General features: G+C 34.7%; 1 protein-coding gene, 1 long non-coding RNA gene and 1 pseudogene across 4 annotated transcripts; 2 read left to right on the forward strand and 1 right to left on the reverse strand.

Annotated features, from left to right (window-relative positions):
• The first annotated feature begins 906 nt into the window (after positions 1–906).
• LOC126599768 (ubiquitin-conjugating enzyme E2 22) lies at positions 907–4672 on the forward strand. 3 transcript variants are annotated; one of them, XM_050266207.1, is made up of 7 exons: positions 907–1073; positions 2492–2631; positions 3117–3261; positions 3367–3444; positions 3646–3758; positions 3871–3974; positions 4160–4672. In XM_050266207.1, exons 2-7 carry the CDS (start codon positions 2629–2631, stop codon positions 4533–4535), a joined length of 819 nt encoding a protein of 272 aa, XP_050122164.1. In that variant the 5' UTR covers positions 907–1073; positions 2492–2628; the 3' UTR covers positions 4536–4672. The 3 variants fall into 3 exon arrangements, with proteins under 3 accessions (XP_050122164.1, XP_050122165.1, XP_050122166.1); XM_050266208.1 differs by having other exon boundaries at positions 911–1073; positions 2479–2631; XM_050266209.1 differs by having other exon boundaries at positions 912–1068.
• Positions 4673–5638: 966 nt separating this feature from the next.
• Positions 5639–6496, forward strand: LOC126599769 (uncharacterized). Its single transcript, XR_007615233.1, has 2 exons — positions 5639–5944; positions 6062–6496. It is a non-coding gene; the product is annotated as an uncharacterized LOC126599769 (long non-coding RNA).
• Positions 6497–6640: 144 nt separating this feature from the next.
• On the reverse strand, positions 6641–9316 carry LOC126599030 (protein kinase and PP2C-like domain-containing protein; annotated as a pseudogene).
• Positions 9317–22119: the final 12803 nt, after the last annotated feature.

Raw genomic sequence — 22119 nt, forward strand, 5'->3', positions numbered from 1 at the left:
TCACCAATGTTTATAAATACATAATTCGTTAAAAAGGTTGCGGGGCGTAGCCGCGCCAATTCACTTTTTACTTTTCTTTTGGTTTTTTTTCTAAGTGGGGAGGGGACTAGTGAGTCTTAAAGTATAAGAATTCATTGGATACTTAGTATATATAACCATATATAGGGACTGTATGGAGCATCTCCAAAACCACCATCTTTGAGTACTCATTTAAGGATTTAAAAAGAAACTTTGTGTACCTAAACGAATCGCCTCTAATTAAAGAGTCCTTATAGTAGAATCCCAAATTTGAGGTTTTTATGATTTTATGTGAGAATTTGATTAGGTGCATATTTTTTTGAGCATTTTCTCTTGCATTAATTTTAAAAATTCAAACTGCTATCTTTCAAATCTATATTCATAGTGAAATTTGAAACAATTAATGCATTTAATCATGACCAAGAAAATAGATAAACAAACACGGTGCTTCTCGAAAATTAATGGCCATTATTAATAGTCATATGACTTGTGATTTGGGCAAATCATTTTATAAACTAGCTATGAATAACGCCTAAAAAATTAGACAATTTGGATGATTAAGTCTAGATGGAGTTAAAATCAAACTGATTTTTACTTCATTCTAAACCGACTAGTTAAACTAATAAAAGTCGAATTGGGATTAAGTCGACCTGCGTTATCGAACCCTAATTAAAAATTAAAAAATGGGCGGCGCACCGCAACAAGGGCGCGTGTTTGACACTACCAACAGACAATCCAACGTCTTTTTCATTATTTATTCCCTTCTTTTCAAACGTTGCGTGGTTTTATTTTAAAATTTAGAGTATTTTATAATTAATTTAAAAGTAAGTCAGTAAAATTTGAATTATTTGTCTAAATAATAATTCAATATATATTTTTCTCCTTCCTCAAATTCAACCCCTTCAATCATTTCAAGGACAAATCGCTCTCTCTCTCTCTCGAGCACGCACAGTCTCTCTCTCTGCTCGTTGCATCGCGGCCCTTAAAGCCCTCAACCATCGCCTTGCAGGACAGCAATTGACTGAGTTTTTTTGGCGATTTCTCATCTGGGTCTGGTACATTTTTTTCTTTGGTTTCGGTTTCCGCTTTCAATCTGTCTTTCTGGACGGTCAGTTTGGTCGATTTGGTGTTTCTTGGATGCCTTTGTGTTCTTGATTATTGAGTTGTATGGTTCTGATTTTGTTTCTTGAGTAAATACATATCAATCTGTAATTTGTATTTTGTGAAATGGGAAAAAAAAGGGGATTTTTGGACATCAGGGTTTTGGTTCTTTGATCTGATTTAGGTTTTCTCCTTTGAGGTGCTTTTCTTGCTTTCTGGGCAACAGGGTTGTTGTTTCTGTGGGTGTTTGCTTGAAAGATAAAGCTTTCTCCTTTCTATCTCATAGGAAAGATAAGCCATTTGGGTTTTGTTGACTTTATCATATTTGTATTGATATTGATTTGAAGTGAGTGAGCTGGTTTTGTTAATGCCTTTAGGTCTTAGTGGATTTCAGGATTTAGCTGTTCATCGCTCGTGTTTTAGAGGTTTCAAAAGTTATAATAGGCTAGCTTTTGCACTTCTCTTGGCTTTTTGTCGTCTTCGTTCGTTGAACGCGCTGTTGTGTTTGTCTTAAGTTTTAGCTTGAAGTAATTATGCCTGTAATTGGATTGTAATGACTAATGATTTTTGTTTTTGTGAACATATCTTTCAAACATATCTTGTTTTCAGAACTTTATTGATTTATATTTGTGTAAATATAGCAATTGGAGAAAAACAGGCCCAATCTCGTTTGCAGCTTTCCAAGCCATTGATCCCCTAACTGACACTCAGACAACCCTTAGAAAGCCAAAACAGTTTCGTGCTGTCATGCTCAAATCATCTGAACTATGCCTTTATCAGGAAACTAAGTGGTCTGCTTTAGTTTTGCAAAAGAAAGTTTGGAAATGAGAATGTAGAAAAAATAGTGGACAAGACGAAAAAGTGAGAGGAGAGGACTTAATTGTTGCATGTTTGAAATCAAGTCAAACTTGATCCGTGAAGTTAGGTGATGTGCCATAACCATTTAGGTTGCTTCAGTTGTAATTGTAAGGGACATATACAGGATTGGATTGATAGTTATGAGGAATTTATGATTCACAATGCTTTATGGAGGTAATGTCATGTCCAGTATAATCATATTACTTTGGAAACTTCATAATCAATCAAACTATATTGTTTGATTGATTGGCTCTTGGTATCCAGACTCTTGCACGGGCCAAACAGTGGTCTCAGTTATTCTTAATCTCTACCAACCTACTTGCCCGCTGTCTGCATTACAGTTTCTATGTTATTGTTGGCAATCAAATGCTAATAATACTCTGTTTAACTTTTGAGCGGCAAGGGTTTGTGCCTCGTGGTTGTTTGTTAGTCTTCTATTTTTCATTATGAGACATGACTGATCTTACTTCTACTTTCCTAATTTTTCATATTAAATGCTAGTTTGTTATTGCAGGTATATCCGCTTACAACTTGCCGTATTCTAGCACTCTAATCAGTGCAGTTGGGAATTTTGTGGCACATAAATAAGCTGAGTTGCTGGTTCTCTTTTGGTAGCCAAAGTTTCTTGAGGACTTCATTCCTTTTTTTCTTATGGTAATGTTCTGTCTCTGTACATAAAAATTCATTCTTTTGTTTTTCATCATTGCTTAACTATAATAAAATATAACATGATAGTTATATGGACTAGTATGGTCCAGTCCATACACTGGCACTGGACTATTAAAGGCAGATAGATCTTTTAATGGCATGCTATTCTCACCCAAAACTAATTTGAGATTTTTTCATTCTACTTTTAAGAGTAGATGATGGTTTAACAATCAACAGCAATATGTATGCATGGAACTCCATTCCTGTAGTAAATAACTAATCCTTGTAATATTGAAACATCGCCATGGGAATATAGCAGTTCAGAGTTTATATGCACAAATAGTTTGTTTTGTTTATGGAGTCTATCTTTTTCCCTTGAAACAAATGGATTGTCACGATTGTTCTTAGCTACAAGTTTGCACCTGATGAATTCTTCTTCTTTTTCCTTTCAAACTCTTCCTACAATTCTTTTGGTCATGTTAACATTTCAGGCTACGAATGAAAATCTCCCACCAAATGTAATTAAGCAACTTGCAAAGGAATTGAAGAGTCTTGATGAATCCCCTCCTGAAGGCATAAAAGTTGGTGTTAACGATGATGATTTTTCTATCATATATGCTGATATTGAAGGGCCAGGCATGTACAATTATTTCTTGGCGTAAACTGTAATATAGTCTTTCGCTCCTGCAGTTTTTGAATAATTTTGAGATGATTACTGAGCTACGACCTTGGCCTTTGCAGCTGGTACTCCTTACGAGAATGGTGTTTTCCGCATGAAGTTGTTATTGTCTTGGGACTTTCCACACTCTCCTCCTAAAGGTTGGTTTGACTATGTTTTATCATAAATGACATAATCGATGATACTATCATTTAAGTGGACATGTCATATTTCTGTTGCCTCATTCTGTTTGGAAGCGTGACCATACAGCTGAAGAAAGGTTTTTGTTGATGGAAGGCTTGATATCATTTAACTCTTTAGTCCCTATTCGGATTATAACTTCTGGAATGTAATTGTTGTAGGCTACTTCCTGACTAAGATTTTCCATCCAAACATTGCGACTAACGGTGAGATTTGTGTCAACACCTTGAAAAAAGATTGGAATCCAAGTCTTGGATTACGACATGTTCTGATTGTAAGTTCCCTTGATGGTTGTTGACTTTCTTTCATTTGTGCTTATTCATCTGAGATTTTTGTGTTCCCTTACAAACTTTAGTTGGTCTTGGCTTCGTGCTTTGTGATAACAGGTAGTCAGATGTCTATTGATTGAACCATTTCCTGAATCAGCGTTGAATGAACAGGCAGGCAAGATGCTTCTTGAAAATTATGAGGAGTATGCAAGACATGCAAGGTGAGTTTTAGTCGTGGTGCTTTGTGTTCAGGTGACTGGAGCAGGGGAAGTTTATATGTAAACCTTTGCATACCTGGTTTTTTTTCATTTGCTTATGAATAGAAAATGAAAGATACATATGCCGACTATAGATAATATTGTGGCATGACTATGAAACTTAAGTAGACTTCACCTCTTGCATGTAGGCTTTATACTGGAATCCATGCAAAGCCGAAACCCAAGTTTAAAACGGGAGCTATTTCAGAGTCGACAACTGCACTGAATGTTGAACAAACTAACACTTCGACACTGAATGCTGATCAAAAGAACACAGCACCTGGTGCTGCCTTGCCAGTGATTTCTGCATCCCCATCCCCACTGGCGCCTATTACAGTCACCACTAGAGGAAACGGGCAGGATCAGCCAGCTGTTGTAGCTCCAATGGAGACTGGAGTAAGTGGGTCTGCTGCGGCTGCATCAGCAGCAGCAACTACTACCGTGAGGAAAGATGGCGGATTGACAAAAGCACAGGCGGACAAGAAGAAAATAGATGCGAGAAAGAAGAGTTTAAAGAGATTATGAAGTTAAGAGGGATAAATGATTGATTGAAACTTGTGTTATGCAGTTTGTGACTTATTTGTCCTTGTTGTAGCTCCAAAGAGCCGAAACGTGTGTAAGAAATACATGAATTTGGCAAATATGTTTTGGTTTAAATTGCAGTTCAATCTTTTATCTTACCCGTAACTCGCTCTTGAAAACCTGGATGGACCTGTTGGTTTTTACGTTTATTATTTAAAAAAATAATGGTTTATGATTTAATTATTTTACAATGAAAAAGTATACTAAATTCATAAGAAACTCGAGTGTAAAGAGGGGGAGCACTTTGTTTTAGTTAATTTGGCTAAACTTAAATTTTCGTTTCAAAAATACAGTCCAATTTCTTAAAACATCTCTAAAGGAGATGTCAAATCCTAAGTGGAGATATGACTGCATATTTGACATCAAAAATCATTTCGACCGAAATGTTACTTGCTGACTGTATTTGAAGCCTTTGTGTTTAGGAGTCAAATTTGACCAATCAATGTCAAATTTGTTTTTTATTAGTTTAATGTGGGTCTCTTATTCTACTAACATTTCAACAGATAAATTTTGTTTCTAACAATTTTTTAACAAATACAACCTTGTAAAGTTTTACTTTAATGAAAAAAATAATATTTGATAACTTAGTTAAAAAAACGTATAATTTGATATAAGACTTCAAATTATCATATCAGCTATTAATTGTAATTCGACTCCTATCGTACTTGTGTTTTAACTTTGTATTCAAATCTCAAATTCCCAAAAAAAAAAAAAACAACGCATTTGCAGCTTTATTAGGACACACGAATCAACCTAACAAAAACAAATTCACAACACCCAAATGAAATAAAGTTAAAGTTAAACAAAGCAAGTCAAGACGCAAGAACCCAGGCAACTTTTTCCATAAACGACAAGTAAATATTTCCCGCTGGTGGAAAATCTGAAATAGATGGCATCTTTTTACGAGTGGTTTCAATTTGACAAGGTAAAAATATCATTTTGGTCAATTATTTTCTGATTCCTTTGTTTTAGCACTCCATACAAATACTGGTCCGTCGAGTGCATTCTTGCTAACCACCACAAAGTTTAGAACCCTGTATATTCTGCGATTCCTTTACTTTCTTGGGAGGTATATCTCTGCATTTTCATTTCAACTTTATCTAACAAACAACGAGGGCCTACGTATAGACGGTTTTGGTTTTGAAACGCGTTATGGGATAGCTTTAGGATGGATGTTAGTTAAAGGCCTAAAAGACACATTGAAGTTGAAGTGCAAGTTTTGGGAATGCAATGTTAAAAGCACTTCATGGGAGCTAAATACTGGTGAAATCGACCTTCCGAGGACTTTGCCTCCGTATTTGACAACCCTCTCATCATAAGGCATCCACAAGGCCATACTGCTCCAAGGCTAGGTTGGTTTAAACTTTAAACTGGTTTTTGGTGCATATACATTCACAACACACTTTCACACACGTCTATCGTTGCGAAAATGGCCTCAACCTGAACCGGGTTTCGGTGTTTGTAAACAGATGAAGCAGCGTTTGAGCAACCACGCGGTTCAACTACAGCAAGCATCCAAGGCAGTACTACTGCTTCAGATGGTAAGCATCAACTTGAGAACGGTGAAGCCAGAGAAAAACATAACGGCACAGATCTCATTCAATGCAATAACGCTACGTTAGACAGTAAGCATGATTTGGAGAATGGAGACACCAAAGAAAAGATGTTTGGAACACCAGGAAACAAGCACTGCAGTTGACATAAAAACAAATGAAAGAAAAGTCGAGGTTGTGGAGGCAACCCAAGCATGAAGATCTCAAACGCCAAGAGCTGTTTTACTTGTAACTAAATATGTACAACGTACTATTAACATACAAGTACCATTTCGTTCAAGTTGACCTTAAGAAAACAACATGAGCAATCTGGTGGACAGTTTTACTAATACTGGATTACCAAAGCTGTCTTACTTGCAATTAAACATATACAACATACAATTAACACACACAAGTAGCATAAGCATTTGGTTCAAGTAGGCCTTACATAAACCGCATCAGCAATTTCCGTCATCCACAAGCAAGTGAAAACACTCACTGCCATTAGCAAACTCTTCACCATGTGCAGCCTTGCAATGCAGGTACAATCACTCCAAATAGCACTGCAAGTCCCCAATTCTTCCACCCAGTTGCCACATTCAACCCCATTTCCAAAACCCAGCTACACACCCCCAAAACCCCAGATACACGCTCAAAAACCAGCATCAAACATACCTCAATCCTCCTTGTTCCATTGACATATCCTCGCGCTTCGAATCAAGGAATCGAAACCCCAAGGGGATTCCAGTACAACAACCGGAGCCAGAGTCCAGAGTGAGTGAGTACCTGATCCAATGATGATTCTGTGTATTTGTTGAAACACATATTTTATTATACAAAATAGTCCATGTGATTTGCATGGTCAATAGAAATGGTCCCTGAGATTGAAAATCAATAGAAACGGTCCCTGAAATTGTTCACCATCCATGATTTTGATTCTTCCGTTAAAACCTCTTTGGGCAATTTTCAAAGCTTTATAACTCAATCGTTTTTTAACCAAATTTGACTTATAATATATCAAAATGAAGATAGTAAAGTGTAGAATAAGATTATACCTATTTGGAAATGGTTGTCGGAGATGGCCGGAAAATAGCCTGAAAGGTAACTGGTCCGCGGAAAACTGGAAAACTCACCGGAAACTGGGTAAATTTTAAACGTTCATAACGTCTTCAATACTCAACGAAATCGAGTGATTCAAAAACAAAAATCATACTTCTTGATGAGATGAAGAGAATGATACCTATTTTGAAGGCTAACTTGCCGTGGTTTGGTCGGACAACAGCTCGAAAGTGACTAACCATTTTCGAGTTAGCCACTTTCGAGCAGTTTTCCGGCCACAAAACGGCTAGTTAGCAGTCACAAAAGATTTCATTCTCTTCATCTCGTCGAAAAGTATGATTTTCATTTTTGAATCACTTGATTCCGTTTAGTATTGAAGAAGTTATGAACGTTTAAAATTTACCTAGTTTCCAGATAGTTTTCCAGTTTTCCCGCGAACCAGTCACCTTTAAGGCTATTTTTCGGCCATCTCCGGCAATAATTAGGCTTCAAAATGGTATAATCGTGTTCTACACTTTCTTATCTTCATTTTGATATATTATGGGTCGAATTTGGTTAAGAATCGATTGAGTTACGAAGTTTTAAAAATTGCCCAAAGAGTTTTTAACGGAATGACCAAAATCATGGATGGTGGACAATCTCAGGGACCATTTCTATTGATTTTCAATCTCAGAGACCATTTCTATTGATCTTGCAAATCTCAGAGATTATTTTGTATAATAATCCTTTTTTTTTTCACAATGGAAGCTGATTATTTCTGCTTTCCCTCTCAGACAAATTTTATGAATTGTCAAATTTATTTATCTAATGAATTATAAATTGTACTCGAAATAAGGTTCCCTAGTCAGCATGAAACAAACAAAACATACAAGATTAGATCAAACATCATGATATCTGAAGGCACAAACCTGAAGAGCAGCACTACCCACCTCCAATTATCGACTTGCTATCTTACGTCTCCCCCTGCACTAATAACCCGATCACTCTCCACGAGACAGCTTGCAATGTGATCCTAATATCTCATTCATTATTCTGAGGAATAAAACCCTGTACTAAACCAGAACGACCAAACAGGAATGTATCAAGTTTTAGTCACCTTGCTTAGAACAAAGGGGTGGCCAGCCCAGCACCACACGCTATTGTCCTGCAGTCTCCTGCATTAGCCACAAAAAAAGTTTGTTTCAAGCAATAAGAGCAGCAGCCGCAGTGCAACCAGGGTGCCAATCCTTCTGGATAACTCTCTTGGATTTCCGATATAAGCCCACCTCAGCTCTAAATACTATATTGGTCTTAACGAATGCCTCGAACAATGCACTGCTGGGACTGCATTTAGAGATAAAGTCAATTACTCAAATAAAATATCCACTGTCAAAAAGAGAAAAAAATGAAGGTAACAAACCTGCTAATCGAACTTATAGCTTGCAGGAATCCTGGAAAAGCTCAAGCTGAAAATTCAGCAGCTGCTGCACCTGCATTTTGTTACAGTTATATCCTTGTAGCACAGTATTGGAATCAGGTTTCCAGTAGAAGTACCAAATACACAATTATAATTAGATAAATCAACAAAACTCACCTCTATGACCATCAAAAGTACCAAAAACATGGATATTCCATCCCTTTCATTACACATGTGTGGCTAAAAGAAATGTGTGTCCTCCACGGTCTCCCTTCTGCCACATGTAGCTAAGGATCCCCAAGAAAGCACAGGATGATATGCCAAAGGATCATTTGAAGGCCGAAGCCACATTTCCAAACCATGCTTAGGTTCACAAGCTCTTTTGACGGAATTTCTCCCTCAGTAAACCAGCTAACCCCCTCTTGATAAGCTTCAAGATTGTTGGCAACATCTCTAGGCTGATTACCAAGAGAATTAAGAGAGTCGTGAAAGGAAATATCTGGCTCCTTTCTTTTCTTTCCCTGTTCCAAAATTATAGCAAGTTCAGTAACTATGACATCGAAAGAAGGCATGTTTTGAGAATTTGCATCCCAACATCTCAATATCAATGACAATAAAATTGATGGCACTCCAGACTCAGGATCAGCAAGAACTGGCCGCAATCCATCTGATACCACTGCTGCTGTAAGTTGCTGCTCTTTGTAGTTCATCTCCAGTACAGTGTGCGCCTGCCAGCATTATACACCAATCAGCTAGTAGCTACCATGAGCTATTCAGTGACATATTTGAGTAGTCACGTTCATAGTTAAAGCATTAAAGCTATGAGAAATTTATGTTGGATACCCTGATCCCCCCTTCTGTTCTAGATTTCTCTTCGGTCTATCTGCTCGTTCTGTTTTCTTGTTCTCAGTTCTTCTATTTCTCTTATATTCAGACCTAGTTCCTCTTGTCTTCTAAATCTCTTTCTGATTTCTAACCTTTGGTTACTTGTTCTACATCAGCAATTTTGGTTACACAAGTATTCATTGTGATATGAAAACATTTATATTTATAATTGTACAACTATATTTAATGTTAAGGTATTTTGCACGAAAAATCTTCGAATGCACTTGATCTTTTGAAGAAATGTGGATCCTACAAGGTGCCCCACAGTGTTGTTTGAGGGATCGCTCAATTGAAACTCGTTGTATTTGGGGTTAGGGTGTGTATAATATATTGATTCAAATGAAGTTGCTCTACTTGTTGAGAAGCTGACTCAATTCATGTAACAGTGAGACTCATATAGGAGTGGCATAAAGGATCCTAAGGTATTTGTAGTATATTGTTGAAGGAAAACCTCATGTAAGGGATTATTTGCACTTCACTATGTTCATAACAACCCAGGATGAATTGACAGATATCATAACTAAGGGCTTCATGCGGTGAAACATTATCTAATATCCGCTGCAGAAGTTGTGAAATATCTTTGATGGCACGATTAATGTTATTGCATAGTTGACCTCAAAGTCTATATGTAACATGTTCTATGTGTATTGGAGAAGAGTAGACTGAAAATAATCTCCAAATTGTTAGAAATGTGCCCTAAAAGCCAATCCTGTTGTAATCTTTTAAATCATTTCATGTAAAGTATTGATTAAGTTTAATCAAAAGGGCAATTCTTTTGTTCATAAAGGCCTCTAGGAGTAAATCCTGTGATGCATAATGCGTCTAAGAGCGATTTCATGAATCCTACCGGTGTGATTCTTGTAGTTTGGATATGAAGCCCCTGGAGTGAATCCTACCGATGAAATCGCCCATGAGCGGTAGGTCTCGGGTTCGAGACTTGGGAGCAGTCTCTCCATAAATGGGGGTAAGGCTAGCCGACATTCACCTCTTCCAGACTCTGCGTAAAGCGGGAGCCTTATGCACTGGGTACGACCTTTTATCTGTTTCGCTACCAATACTCCTATATGGAATTTATCAAGATTCATATGCCTATATATATAATACCAAAGCAAATGCAATTCCTTGTGGAATTTATCAACATCATCAGAAGTAGAATGGATGGGTTTCTTGACAGCAACTCTCAGCCCCTACTGGCACAATTAGTCCCATAATCCAAGCAAAAAAAATCAATTAATTAGCCAAACAGGGGCCTATGAGGGAGTGTTAATAATTACCTTTACCTCGGACAATGGGTTTGAGGAGAGTGTAAGAGGAAGGTGGAGGATGGAGGAGAGGAATGGAATTGCTGCTGCATTTCTCTCTCCCCCAACGCTGCTTCCTCTCCAACTCCACTACCATACTAAAACATAGAAAGCGCCAACTTTTTAAATCAAATGCTACTCTTCTTCTTTTTCCATCTTTTTTCCAAGCTCTCCAGTTTGTGAATTAAATAATGCATAGAGACACCAAATTTTTAAATCAAATTTGCAAATTAAATAATGTGTCACCAATAGAAAATAAGTACGTTAATTAAAATTCATAATCTAATCATCAATATCCATATTATTTGGTCTAGAGATTTAGTTTCCTTAGCATTATCCCTTTTGAATTTGTCTACTCACAACATAAAGAGGGTACCATAAAAGGGACATGGGGTCCTCTCCGGATCCATGTATCCTAATCCACCAAATCCATGTATCCGGACCATTGAAATTTAATCTAACGGTTACAAACAGGGACTCATTTTAGCCATTGGATTAAATTTCAATGATCCGGATACATGGATTTGATGGATTTTGATACATAACCCTTTCAAGTTGATGTTCTACAAAACTTAAGCTAAATATTATTTTCTCCGTTTTTCGTTTTTTAAGTTTATTTTCACAAAACAGTATACTAACGCATTTTTGTATGTGTAAAATGAAAAACTGTTTTGTAAATTGTTATCAAGCAAGTCCTAATTATGTGAAAACATTGATTTCATAATGGGCTACTAAAAACAATTTAATCTTGGGCCTTATAATTCTTGACTCAATTCAAAATGTGGCTATAGGTAGAGCTGTACACAAGTTGAGCTGAACGGAGTATTACTATGTTCAAGTTTACCGAGCTCAAGGTATTTTGAGCTATTTCTAATATTAAGTTGGTTCAGTTGTTTAAAAAAAAAATATCATATCTTCAAAGGGTTATAGTGTTCTATAAACGAAGTAAATAATAATATTATGATGTAGTGTTATGTATATATTGGAAAGGATCCACATCACTATATTTTGGACACAAGTTAGAAAATTATTTTTCTCTCTCCTTGTTTTCCAAAAAAAAAAAAAAAAAACAAAGGGATTTATTTTGTTTACAAATTTAGTCTATCTAACATTACTCTTAAAACTAAGAATAATTTACAGACATTTCGGTGAATCTCTCTGGCTTCACCTTCCATTGCTTTTCTTTTTCTTGGTCAAATCGAATGTTGTTGGAAGTGGCACGAACCCCAGATGTGTTTGCTTTGAAGACGAGGTCTTTAAAATCAAACTTGGATAGAAGAGGCCAACGCAAATAATACTCAATGGTGGAGACCAATTTAACGAACAATGTTCGGCAATTTACTACATAACTCATCTGAAAACTTTCGGCGTACAACGTCCGAAAACACCTAATCATAAAGATTTGGCTTGTTTAGTGTTATCCAACTGAAACTGTCAATTAGATTCGGATGACTATTGCCCAAATTTCAATTGAAAATTTGGACGAACTGTGATAACCCGTCTCTAATTTTACGTTTTTATAAATTTTAAAAGCATGAATTGACGAAAATACCTTAGAGGCGAGATTATCGACTTTTGTTGACTGTCCTTTTGGGACTCGTGCAAGTTACTATTTTACCGTACTTTCGAAGTTCTCGACAGGACGATCGCGTAAGCGTAATCTAAATTGAAATCGGAGTTATGATAGGGGTTTTACGGAGCTACTAATCCGAAAAGTACTTTTGTAAAGATTACTATTGGTTATTTTATATATTTCTCATAATTATTATATTATTATAATTTTATTTTATTTAACATTATTTGGTTTTTATATTATTATTTTAATATTAGTTGATAGAAAATAAGAGGAAGGAAGGAAGGAGTTGCCGGAGAGTATTAGAAAATAAGGGGAAGGAAGGAAGGAGTTGCGGGAGAGAATAGAGGAATTAGGGGGTACGAATCAGAGGAGGAAAGAGGAGGGTGGGAAGCCAATCAGAAACAAGAGAAGGGAAAGAGGTGTGGAACACCAGATCCTGTCGACCCATACACCCCACCCGACTCCAACTCATTTTCTGGCGAGTTTCTGTCGCCATTTATGTCAGATTTCCAGCGAGTTGAAGCTATCCAACACCACCACCAGACTCACCGATGTCCTCTTTTGCTTTCCCATCCAAACTCGACTGAGTTTAACCCCAGTTTTATGATGAACCGCACCGGTGGGTGCCAGAGACACCCGATGACGATTCGTCGATCTTGCTAGCTCTGACGATAACCACCACATTCATTCAACTTCTCTCAACGTCAAGAACAAGGCCTAAACAAGATTAGGGGCGTTGGGGTTTGAACTGAGGACGATTCAAGGGACACCAATTTCTAAGGTTTCCTGTGGATCGAGGAAAAATGTAGGTGTTTCTAGGCCTAATTGGACCTCGGCCCAGGTATGAAAATTGTTCCCCTTGACTTGCTCTACATGTGTATAAAATTTGGTAATTTTTGGAAATAGTTGAATTTTCTGGTAAGTTGAGGAGGCAGGTTGTCGTGTGCGGCGACGAGTGGGCTAAGGCACCCCCTAACCTTCCTAGGCTAAATTTGATACCCCAATTCCATAGGTGAATTCTGATTGATGAAATCTCATCGTTTGAACATAGTTTTGATAGAGACCTCCAATTGATCTTTATATGAATTAACGATCCGACCATTGGATCGTCACCAAACCTTAATACATTATAGTACGTAATATTTGAGGACCATATGAACTGATGGATCTAGAATCCGTCGTATAGATCTTCCTGAATTGTATTTGTAAGTTCGTAAAATAAAACGTTGATCGCCACTTGAATCGTGATTGACAATGATCCGACTATTAGATCGTGGTAAGATTTTAGTATTTTTTTTAGAAGCATAATGTGGAACTTGGAAGTTACTGATTGGAAATTCAAGGTGTAGATCTTCTGAATCGAGATACGTAGTTTTGTGGACCCTACCATCAACCTTTAACCGACGATTGACTTTTGGTCAATGGGTTACAAATAATTCTAGAACGTCTTTGGGGATGTATTTTATGTAAGTTGCATGTTCTATCAATAAGAATTCTGAGATGTGATTTGATATTTGTTCTAGGGGACGATCGTTCGTGATGCCTTGATATTCGTACTAAGGAGTTGTAGCGCGAACTTCAAGTGAGTTGGTCTTTTCCTTTTAATAGTGTGTGTGTGTGTGTATGATTGATAGTTTCCATTTATGCATTTGAAAAAGAATTTCTTAAGTACACTTGGATTAGACTAAAGTTTATAAGAATTAGCGAAATGACGGAATTTATGAAATATGCTACATCCTACATGATGTACATGTAGGCTTATAATCTTTGATGCCATAATTATACCTACGACTATGAATGTTAGAATGTTGATTAGAACTATCGAATCACTGTGGCATGACTATATTTGTGTTATCTACTCATCGTTTGCTGCACCCGGTGTTAGTGCTCACCTAAGGCCAGGACCAGTCTTTCACGTGTATGTTCACATCCGCACCGCACGCTCGCCTTGGATCCAATTAGGTGCTAGTCTTGTCATACATGTTGCAATAGGCAACTCCAACTCGTATGTGACCGCGAATGCCGCCAGTCTTCACATGATTGTAGCACTAGAGCGTATATTATGATTACACCCAGTCATGTTCATGTTACAATACCTTTGCATGAACTCGTGTGTTAGCATGTGTCATTGAGCACCCATTATGATATGTTACTTATGTGAGATTTTGTGATTTTGGATGTCATGCCCTTATTTACGAGATATTGTGCTGTAATGAATTCTTGAGATTTTGCAGGCTACGGTAAGTATTTTCTTACTATACGTAGTATGTATAATTTTGAAACTATACTGGTTTTACAGCGAGGGGTTACTATGTTTTCGGAAAGGTTTTTACAAAGATTTGTTTCTAGGCCCACTAAACCTTGTTTTTCGTCCCTCCGGGTTTTATTAGTTGAGCTTTCGTGTTGATGAGGATTCTTGGCAAATCTTGGTATTGGGATTACCTTTATGGGTACGATTCTCATCCTGCCTTACTGTACTTTACTTATGCTCTGACATCACGTGTGAAATGGGTTCTTTCCTGCTCACAAGCGCACTCTTAAAATTAGGCTCTTTTAGGTTTAAATTTATATACATTTTCTACATCACTACACTTTATGGCTTCGTCACCTTCTAGGTGTCAGCCAACACAGCTCAATTCGGAGTCCAAGTGGGCATTCCGGGTCGGGGTGTGTCACTATCCACAACCAAACCTTTGCCCGAACGAGCAGATATTAATTGTCTAGACGTGAGTTTTACATGTGTATGATGTGTAAATGTGGCTATGTTAGGATGCAAGGAAATAGGCTTTTGGATGATTGAGGTTGTTTTTGAAATTTACAAAAATGATTGTTAGAATATGAGTATGATTGTGAGTGCTAGAAGCCAGCTATAGTGTTTCAATTGGAATGGAAATGTCTTGTTGTAGAGTTTAAAGTTGTCCTAACCAGTTCAGGATTGAAACTTTAATTAAATCTTGATACTTAGCACTCATAGTTGGATTGGAATTGTGTGTTTGTTTCCTATGTTGATTTTAATAGGGAAAACACGATGATTGTTTCAATATAAATAGTGATCTCTGCTATCACAAATCATATGCTTAATATTTAACTAACACCTATTTTTAGTTTGAGAACTTTTGGTTTTGCAAAAGAGGATATGGTGCATTGTTTAGAAGTATGCTTTGACTTCTTCTTCTACTGCTTCTACTGGTTAGTTAGTTATTATGTTTATTGAATTGCGATTTAACATTGTATAAATTTGTGGTTCATAAGTTTAATCTCTTAAGTTATGTTTTGATAAGTTTAGTCTTACATGTGGTATCAGAGCCTTAGATTTTTTTTCTCTTGAATTCAAATTGAAAGTATTGAAATTAAAAAAATAAAATAAAAGACTATGATTAATTACCAGGCATCAAATTTCGTTTGTGAGGAAATCTGTAGGGTTTTTATAAGGTTTTATCTTGAATCATTTTCTACAAAAACTTTCATTCTTAATTTTGATAATTTGTTATACCATGTTATTTTATGTGCAATTGAGTGTTGTTCATTGATTATATTTTGCTAGATAATATATATACGTTATATTATATAAGGAAGCACAAACACAAATCTATTACAATATATAATGTGGATGCTAATTGCTTTGTGATTTATATATAATGGCATATATGAATCAAATCTATATGCATACAAAGATAACATTTTTGGATTAATTGTTTTTGAATTCTCATGATTTTCCATTATGAATTCGAGGTTTTGTTTGAATAAAACACACTAATGTATACAAGAAAATATATGAACAGATGAATAAACATATATATGTGAAATATGTTTTGGCTAGAATCGTTATTGTGCATATATGGCAAATATGTATACATTTGTGTAATTTGGATTTTATTTTGTAATGATCTTAATTTCATTAGTAACCCAAATCAGATATTGTGGCGATATATGTTTCTTACGTTTTGTTGTTTTTTATTAGGCTGGCAATGTTTTGATTCTATGCATAAAATATAAAGTATATTGTTATTTGAACTGTGCTGATATGCAAATTTCCTGAATGAGATTATGGGTTTCTTTATCATACTATCATCGTGCATATACTATTGGCACAACTTGTAAAGATATGAATTGTATATAGAAAAACCATATAGATTCTTTTGAAATTTTATTCCATGTGAATATATATCGTTGTAAAACATCTCACAAATAGACTTTTGTATCTATACCTAGTATGGCATGATATAAATTGTTTGGTGAACCTTATCGGCAAAAATTCATATATGTGCCAAGCATGAATAAGCTATAAAATCATATTTTGGTATTTGTTACCATATAAAACTTTTGAATGATTGTTTAATTAAGGGCTCAATATCTTAGTGTTCCTGAAGGTGAAATATTGATTTTGAGGTTTCTTGGTTTGAAGACATTAATATGTTGTCGTTTCCGCTAAGAGATACTCACGTTCATAATTTGTTTTTTTCTGGGGATTTTGCATCGACAAGATACTAGTTGAGGACTTTATCAATGATTCTAGTTCCATGGGTATGTAATGATGGCGACTTGTGTGAATGATTTAGGGTCGAGGAATCTGGGTCCGGTCGATGAATACGGCTCCAATAATGCATATGGATAAACTCAGTTCACTGTTTCATGCATGATTTATTGTTATGTTATATGTATGATAGTTTGATGAGTTAAATCATGATGAATTAGGGCCCTTTTGCTATCCCGAATATGCTTGATGGTTATAATTTATGTGTTTAAGTCTATATGCATATATATGGATGCATTGTTGTGTGTTGGTGCATGAGTGCGTAATTTCTCTGTAGGTTGTTAATTCAATCAAAGTTGTATAGATCGCAAGTATAAAAGATTCAAATGCTAGTTATGTTAATGATTTGAATTGCTAATATACATATGGGACACTTTGGATGCGATCCTTAGCTATCAAAATTCTTTGATTGAAACCTTGTTAGTTTTTAGTTTTTGATTGAGATCCCTAACATTAATGTAATAATGTAAGTTACCATATTTTTTAAATTAAAAATTAAAAATTGAAATTTGTAATTGTTTATATTAATGAGATTTTAAATAAAACCCATAATTTATGGGATTAAAAATAATAAAATATAAATTATACTCTCTATTATATTGTGTGTGTGTACATATATGTATGGGTACATTAACCAAAATTAACAAAAAAAATTATTGTACCAAAACATGGATACATTCTCAAATCAACGAAAAAGAATGTACCCATATAAGTTTAAACATGGATTAAAAAATTTCAATGGATTTTATATTAAAAAAAGGGTACATTTTACATATAACAAATTGATATATTTGAGAATGGGTACATTTAAGATTAAAAAAATTGAAAAATTATATGAATGGGTACATTTAAGATAAAAAAATTGAGAATCTTTTTACATATATAAAAAAAAACTAATAGGTAGAAACTTAATTTTTTATTATTTTGGAAATGTTTGAATTGAAAATTAATTAGAAGTTTAATAGAGGTGTGAGTATTAAACCCTAAATTAATTACTAATTTTTATATTAAAAAATTATATAATAAACATGTAAATTCATTATCACATTAATGCTAGGGACTTGAATCAAAATTTGAGAACTAATAAGGTTTTAGTCAATGAATAGTAAGAAAGAGGGACCGGATACTAATTTTTCCTATACATATTTACTGATTATGGTGATGGTTACTTAATGCATATATGGATGATTTCTATTTGGAAGTTGTCGGATCTATTCATACTTACAAATATGTACATAATGCTATTTGAATGAATTTAGCACGTGGTATTTTGCATGTGAAGGGGTTTGGATTCTTGTGTCTGCGTATATTTACGTGGGATTCTTGACTTTTTAGAGAGATAAAAACAAACAATTTCACTCTAATGGAATCCTGATGCTTTTATTAGCATATATCTTGTTTAATATTTTCATGATGATAAGTATATCTATCACCTTTGATTTTGTGATAGATATAATCGTGACTTCATTATTTGACCATTTGAGATCTATATATATATATATATATATGAGCGTTACAAACTTTTATATTGTCACGCATGTTTTAGACATCTAAAGTTAATGTCTATTACTGTATTGACTACTCGTAATGGTCTTAATCATTTTCACCATGTGGTTTTTTGTTTATTCGCAAGAATGTACTTGTTATGTAATTGACTTATTATTGTCTATGATACGTTTATTGTATTGTGAATATCATGGAGTTAAGATCTTGGTTCGTGAATTGAATTTTACGTTTTTACCTAATTGTGTTTTTTGTTCCTCTTTTGTGTATTTGAGATATCAATTTTGATGCATGCTTCTGCTGCGATGTTTTAATTAAATTAACAATAGGGAGGAAGATAAAATTTGAGACCTACAGAAGAAATAATGGTCTTGATTATCTCACTTTAATCAAGAAATATTGTTGTGATATATATCCAGACATTATTCTTGTTTGATGGACAATGAACTAGTTAGGATCAAATTGAATGCAAATATTATGTTTGCTTTTCTGTTCTTGATCATAGTAGAAACTAGTAATTTTAGGTTTGCGTGAGAAAAGTTTCCCTAGATGAATGAGATTGTCTTTTGATACATAAATTGGTGCATAAGGGTTTAAGCCTATTGATCAAACTGAGATTATGCATTATCAATTGAGAAATCAAGAACCAATTGGTTCATATCCCTTATTTCTTCATTAGTTGTGTAATACCTTCACCTTATGCTCAAGGGGGAGAATGATATGTTCGAATGTGAGTATAGATCTAAGGGTATTTAGGACAACTATTAGTTTTAAATTATAATTCTTATGATGCTATAAATCATTTCTAATTTGATAAGACAATTGGTGGAATTGTAATATTAATCATTCATGTTGTTGCTTATGGATGTTTTAAATTTTTTTATTAAGCAAGTTGTTGAACGATGCTCATGTTATTGATTACGTTTGAGTAATGAGCTGATTGAAACTAAGTATTATGTGTTAATACTGAGTTTGGCATGGAAAACGTGAGCATACAATTTTGGCCTCTTGTGAAGTTATAATTTATTTTGATGCTGATATGAGCATATTTATACGACTTTGTTATCTTATTTCCTTGCATTTTCTTCGTTAATTTGCATTTATTTTGGTAATTTATGTTATTTTCGTATTATTGTAGGTCCATTTGGTAAAGATGACAATAAATAGTTAAATGGAGCAATTTGGAGCAGTTTTGGACTTGGATTGGATAGCATGCGTGGATAGCATATGGGCTAAACGCTTTTGGTGTTTAAATGGTGTTAGATATGTGCTAAAATTTGGAGAAATTAAAGTTGAGGCTTGGAAGACAAGGAATTACACAAGAAAGAGGAATCCTAGTTGGAGAGGAACCTTATCTTATCCAACCTTATCTTATCTTATCCAATCTTACCTTATCTTATCTCTAGCTGCAAGGAGGAATCCTTATCACATTCCAACACTTCCTATCTGATTCTAGGAGTCCTAAAATAATTCAAACAACCTAATCTTTTTCCTCTTGGGATTTAGTTGTGCCTTTACCCTATATATACATTATTGCCACAAATTAGATAGGGGAGGAGTGTGCCGTAACCTGCAATCATCTTATTGAAGTCGCAAGAGTTTTCTTGGTTCTTTCTATCTTTATTTTAAGTTTCAATGTTTATTTTAGATGATTTTTCAGTTATGATGAACATGTGTAACTAAGTTTCCTTTTAGCTAGAGGTGAATTCGAAGCCATGATCATATGTTTTATATAAATTGATTACATCCAGTTATTATTTCATAAAACATGAATGCGAGTTACTTATCTGCTTTATAGAGAACTTATTCTTGTATGTTTATTAAGGATGCATACTTAGTTTGCATGCAAGGATTTGATGCTAGAATATAAGGGAATTTGACCTAATCGTTATGAACTTATATTTGCAAGTAGTAAAAGTCACTAGTCATGATTGAGTTAAGTAAATGCTTGGCAGGAGTATCATGCTTTTCATAGTTACGAATGCTTTGTCAATGCTTATGATTTTCACAGAACTTAATGATCTTTGAGATGTATCTTTATCATGTTTTCATAGTTAGGGAACTTGAGAAGAATAATTTGGTTGCGTTGCTGAGTCAAATTCAATGAACTTAGGAAAATTTGAGAATTAATTAGTGCTGTTCACAGTTAATTTGGGGCACTGTCATTCATGGTTTATAGGAAGAATAACTGGAAATCGATTTGTATGCATATGTTTCATGTGTGGAGAAGAATCCTTTAGCTATCCCTTCATCCATATTTCATTAACAACTTAATTTACTTGCTGCAATTTACTTTTGTTTTAATCAATTTCGTCCAAAATCCCCCCTCATTGTTTTAATCAAATTTACTTTTGTGTTGATTAGCATCCCTTATAATCCCCGGAATAGAACGATCCCTACTTACTCGTACTACGATTGCATAATTTATAGGGTTTAATTTGTGTGTTGGTTTCTACCACATCGATTGCTTTTAATCGAATTGTGGTATGATTAAACAATTGGTTGAATTATTACTTTATTACTCATTGTGTTCGAGTACTGTGGAAGTTAGCAAAGTTTGTTGTTAACTGAAGCTTAAAATTATTGTTGTTAAGTTTGGTCAGATGAGTGGGAGCGAATAATTTTGGTTTTTCCTATAAGTGAGTCACATTTTTATATACAGATTGGACATCAGTAATCTTGAACCAATTCTGCATTATGTAGTGATGTGTATTTAAACTAACCTACATAATAGATTAATTTAAGCCAAATTAAACTCGCAAGCGCACAAATCAATTGTAGTAAGATATGCAAATACGAGGTCGATCCCACATGGATTGCTTTAACACCAATTTAACCGATTAGTCATGCTAGACTTAATTAAACAAACAAAGGAAAATTGAATAAAATAATGATTAAGAGTAAAATTAACAAGAAAAGGAAAATATAATTAAAATATACACATGACAAAAGAAAGCCTAAGGTTATGAAACCACCAACAACAATCCTATTCACTTTTCCTAGAGCCAACTACTATCCAATTACCATGTCAATGTTAAAAGTTGTTCTTTCTAAGGTACGAATTAATCCGTGGTCAGACATCAACTCTTGTATCTCTATATTATAATTATATCCTATTGGTTAGGCATACAATTAAACACATAAAAACCCATTAAGCATAGAAGAATCATGTTAACCAAGTAGGACTAGCTTGATATTGGTCATCCTCACTAGTTTGTCTACTCTTCTTAATCTTAATTCCAGTAAAACTAATTGATTGGTCATCCTCATAGATTTATATAAATATCTAGATGCAAAATTCCTAAAGGTGATTAGTCATTAGAAATCCGAATCTAAAATAAAATACACACACAGATTAAGAATATAACATGGCATATAATTGGATAACAATTAACAAAGTACTTCGCAAATATTCATGTCATGGCTTCATCATAAACCTTAGAAAATAACTTACACATAGAAATAAAAATAAAAGAAAGATAGAACCCGGAGTCCATGGCAAAGCACGTCCCTAAGCTCATCTTCGTGAATTGTGGAGATGGTGTAATATGGCGTGGTGGTGATGTGGGGGGATGGTGTAGTCAAGGTTCTAAAAGACGCTAAGAGCTAGTTGGGTGGCGAGCTGGAGCTTAGTGCCTAGGCAGATTTAAGTAAATCTATTGTATTTATACTTAAAAAATATATAATTTCATCATAAACTAGAAAATAGAATGATATATATATATATATATATATATATAT

This window comes from Malus sylvestris, chromosome 14 (assembly GCF_916048215.2).
Source record: "Malus sylvestris chromosome 14, drMalSylv7.2, whole genome shotgun sequence".
NCBI classification, from domain to species: domain Eukaryota; kingdom Viridiplantae; phylum Streptophyta; class Magnoliopsida; order Rosales; family Rosaceae; genus Malus; species Malus sylvestris.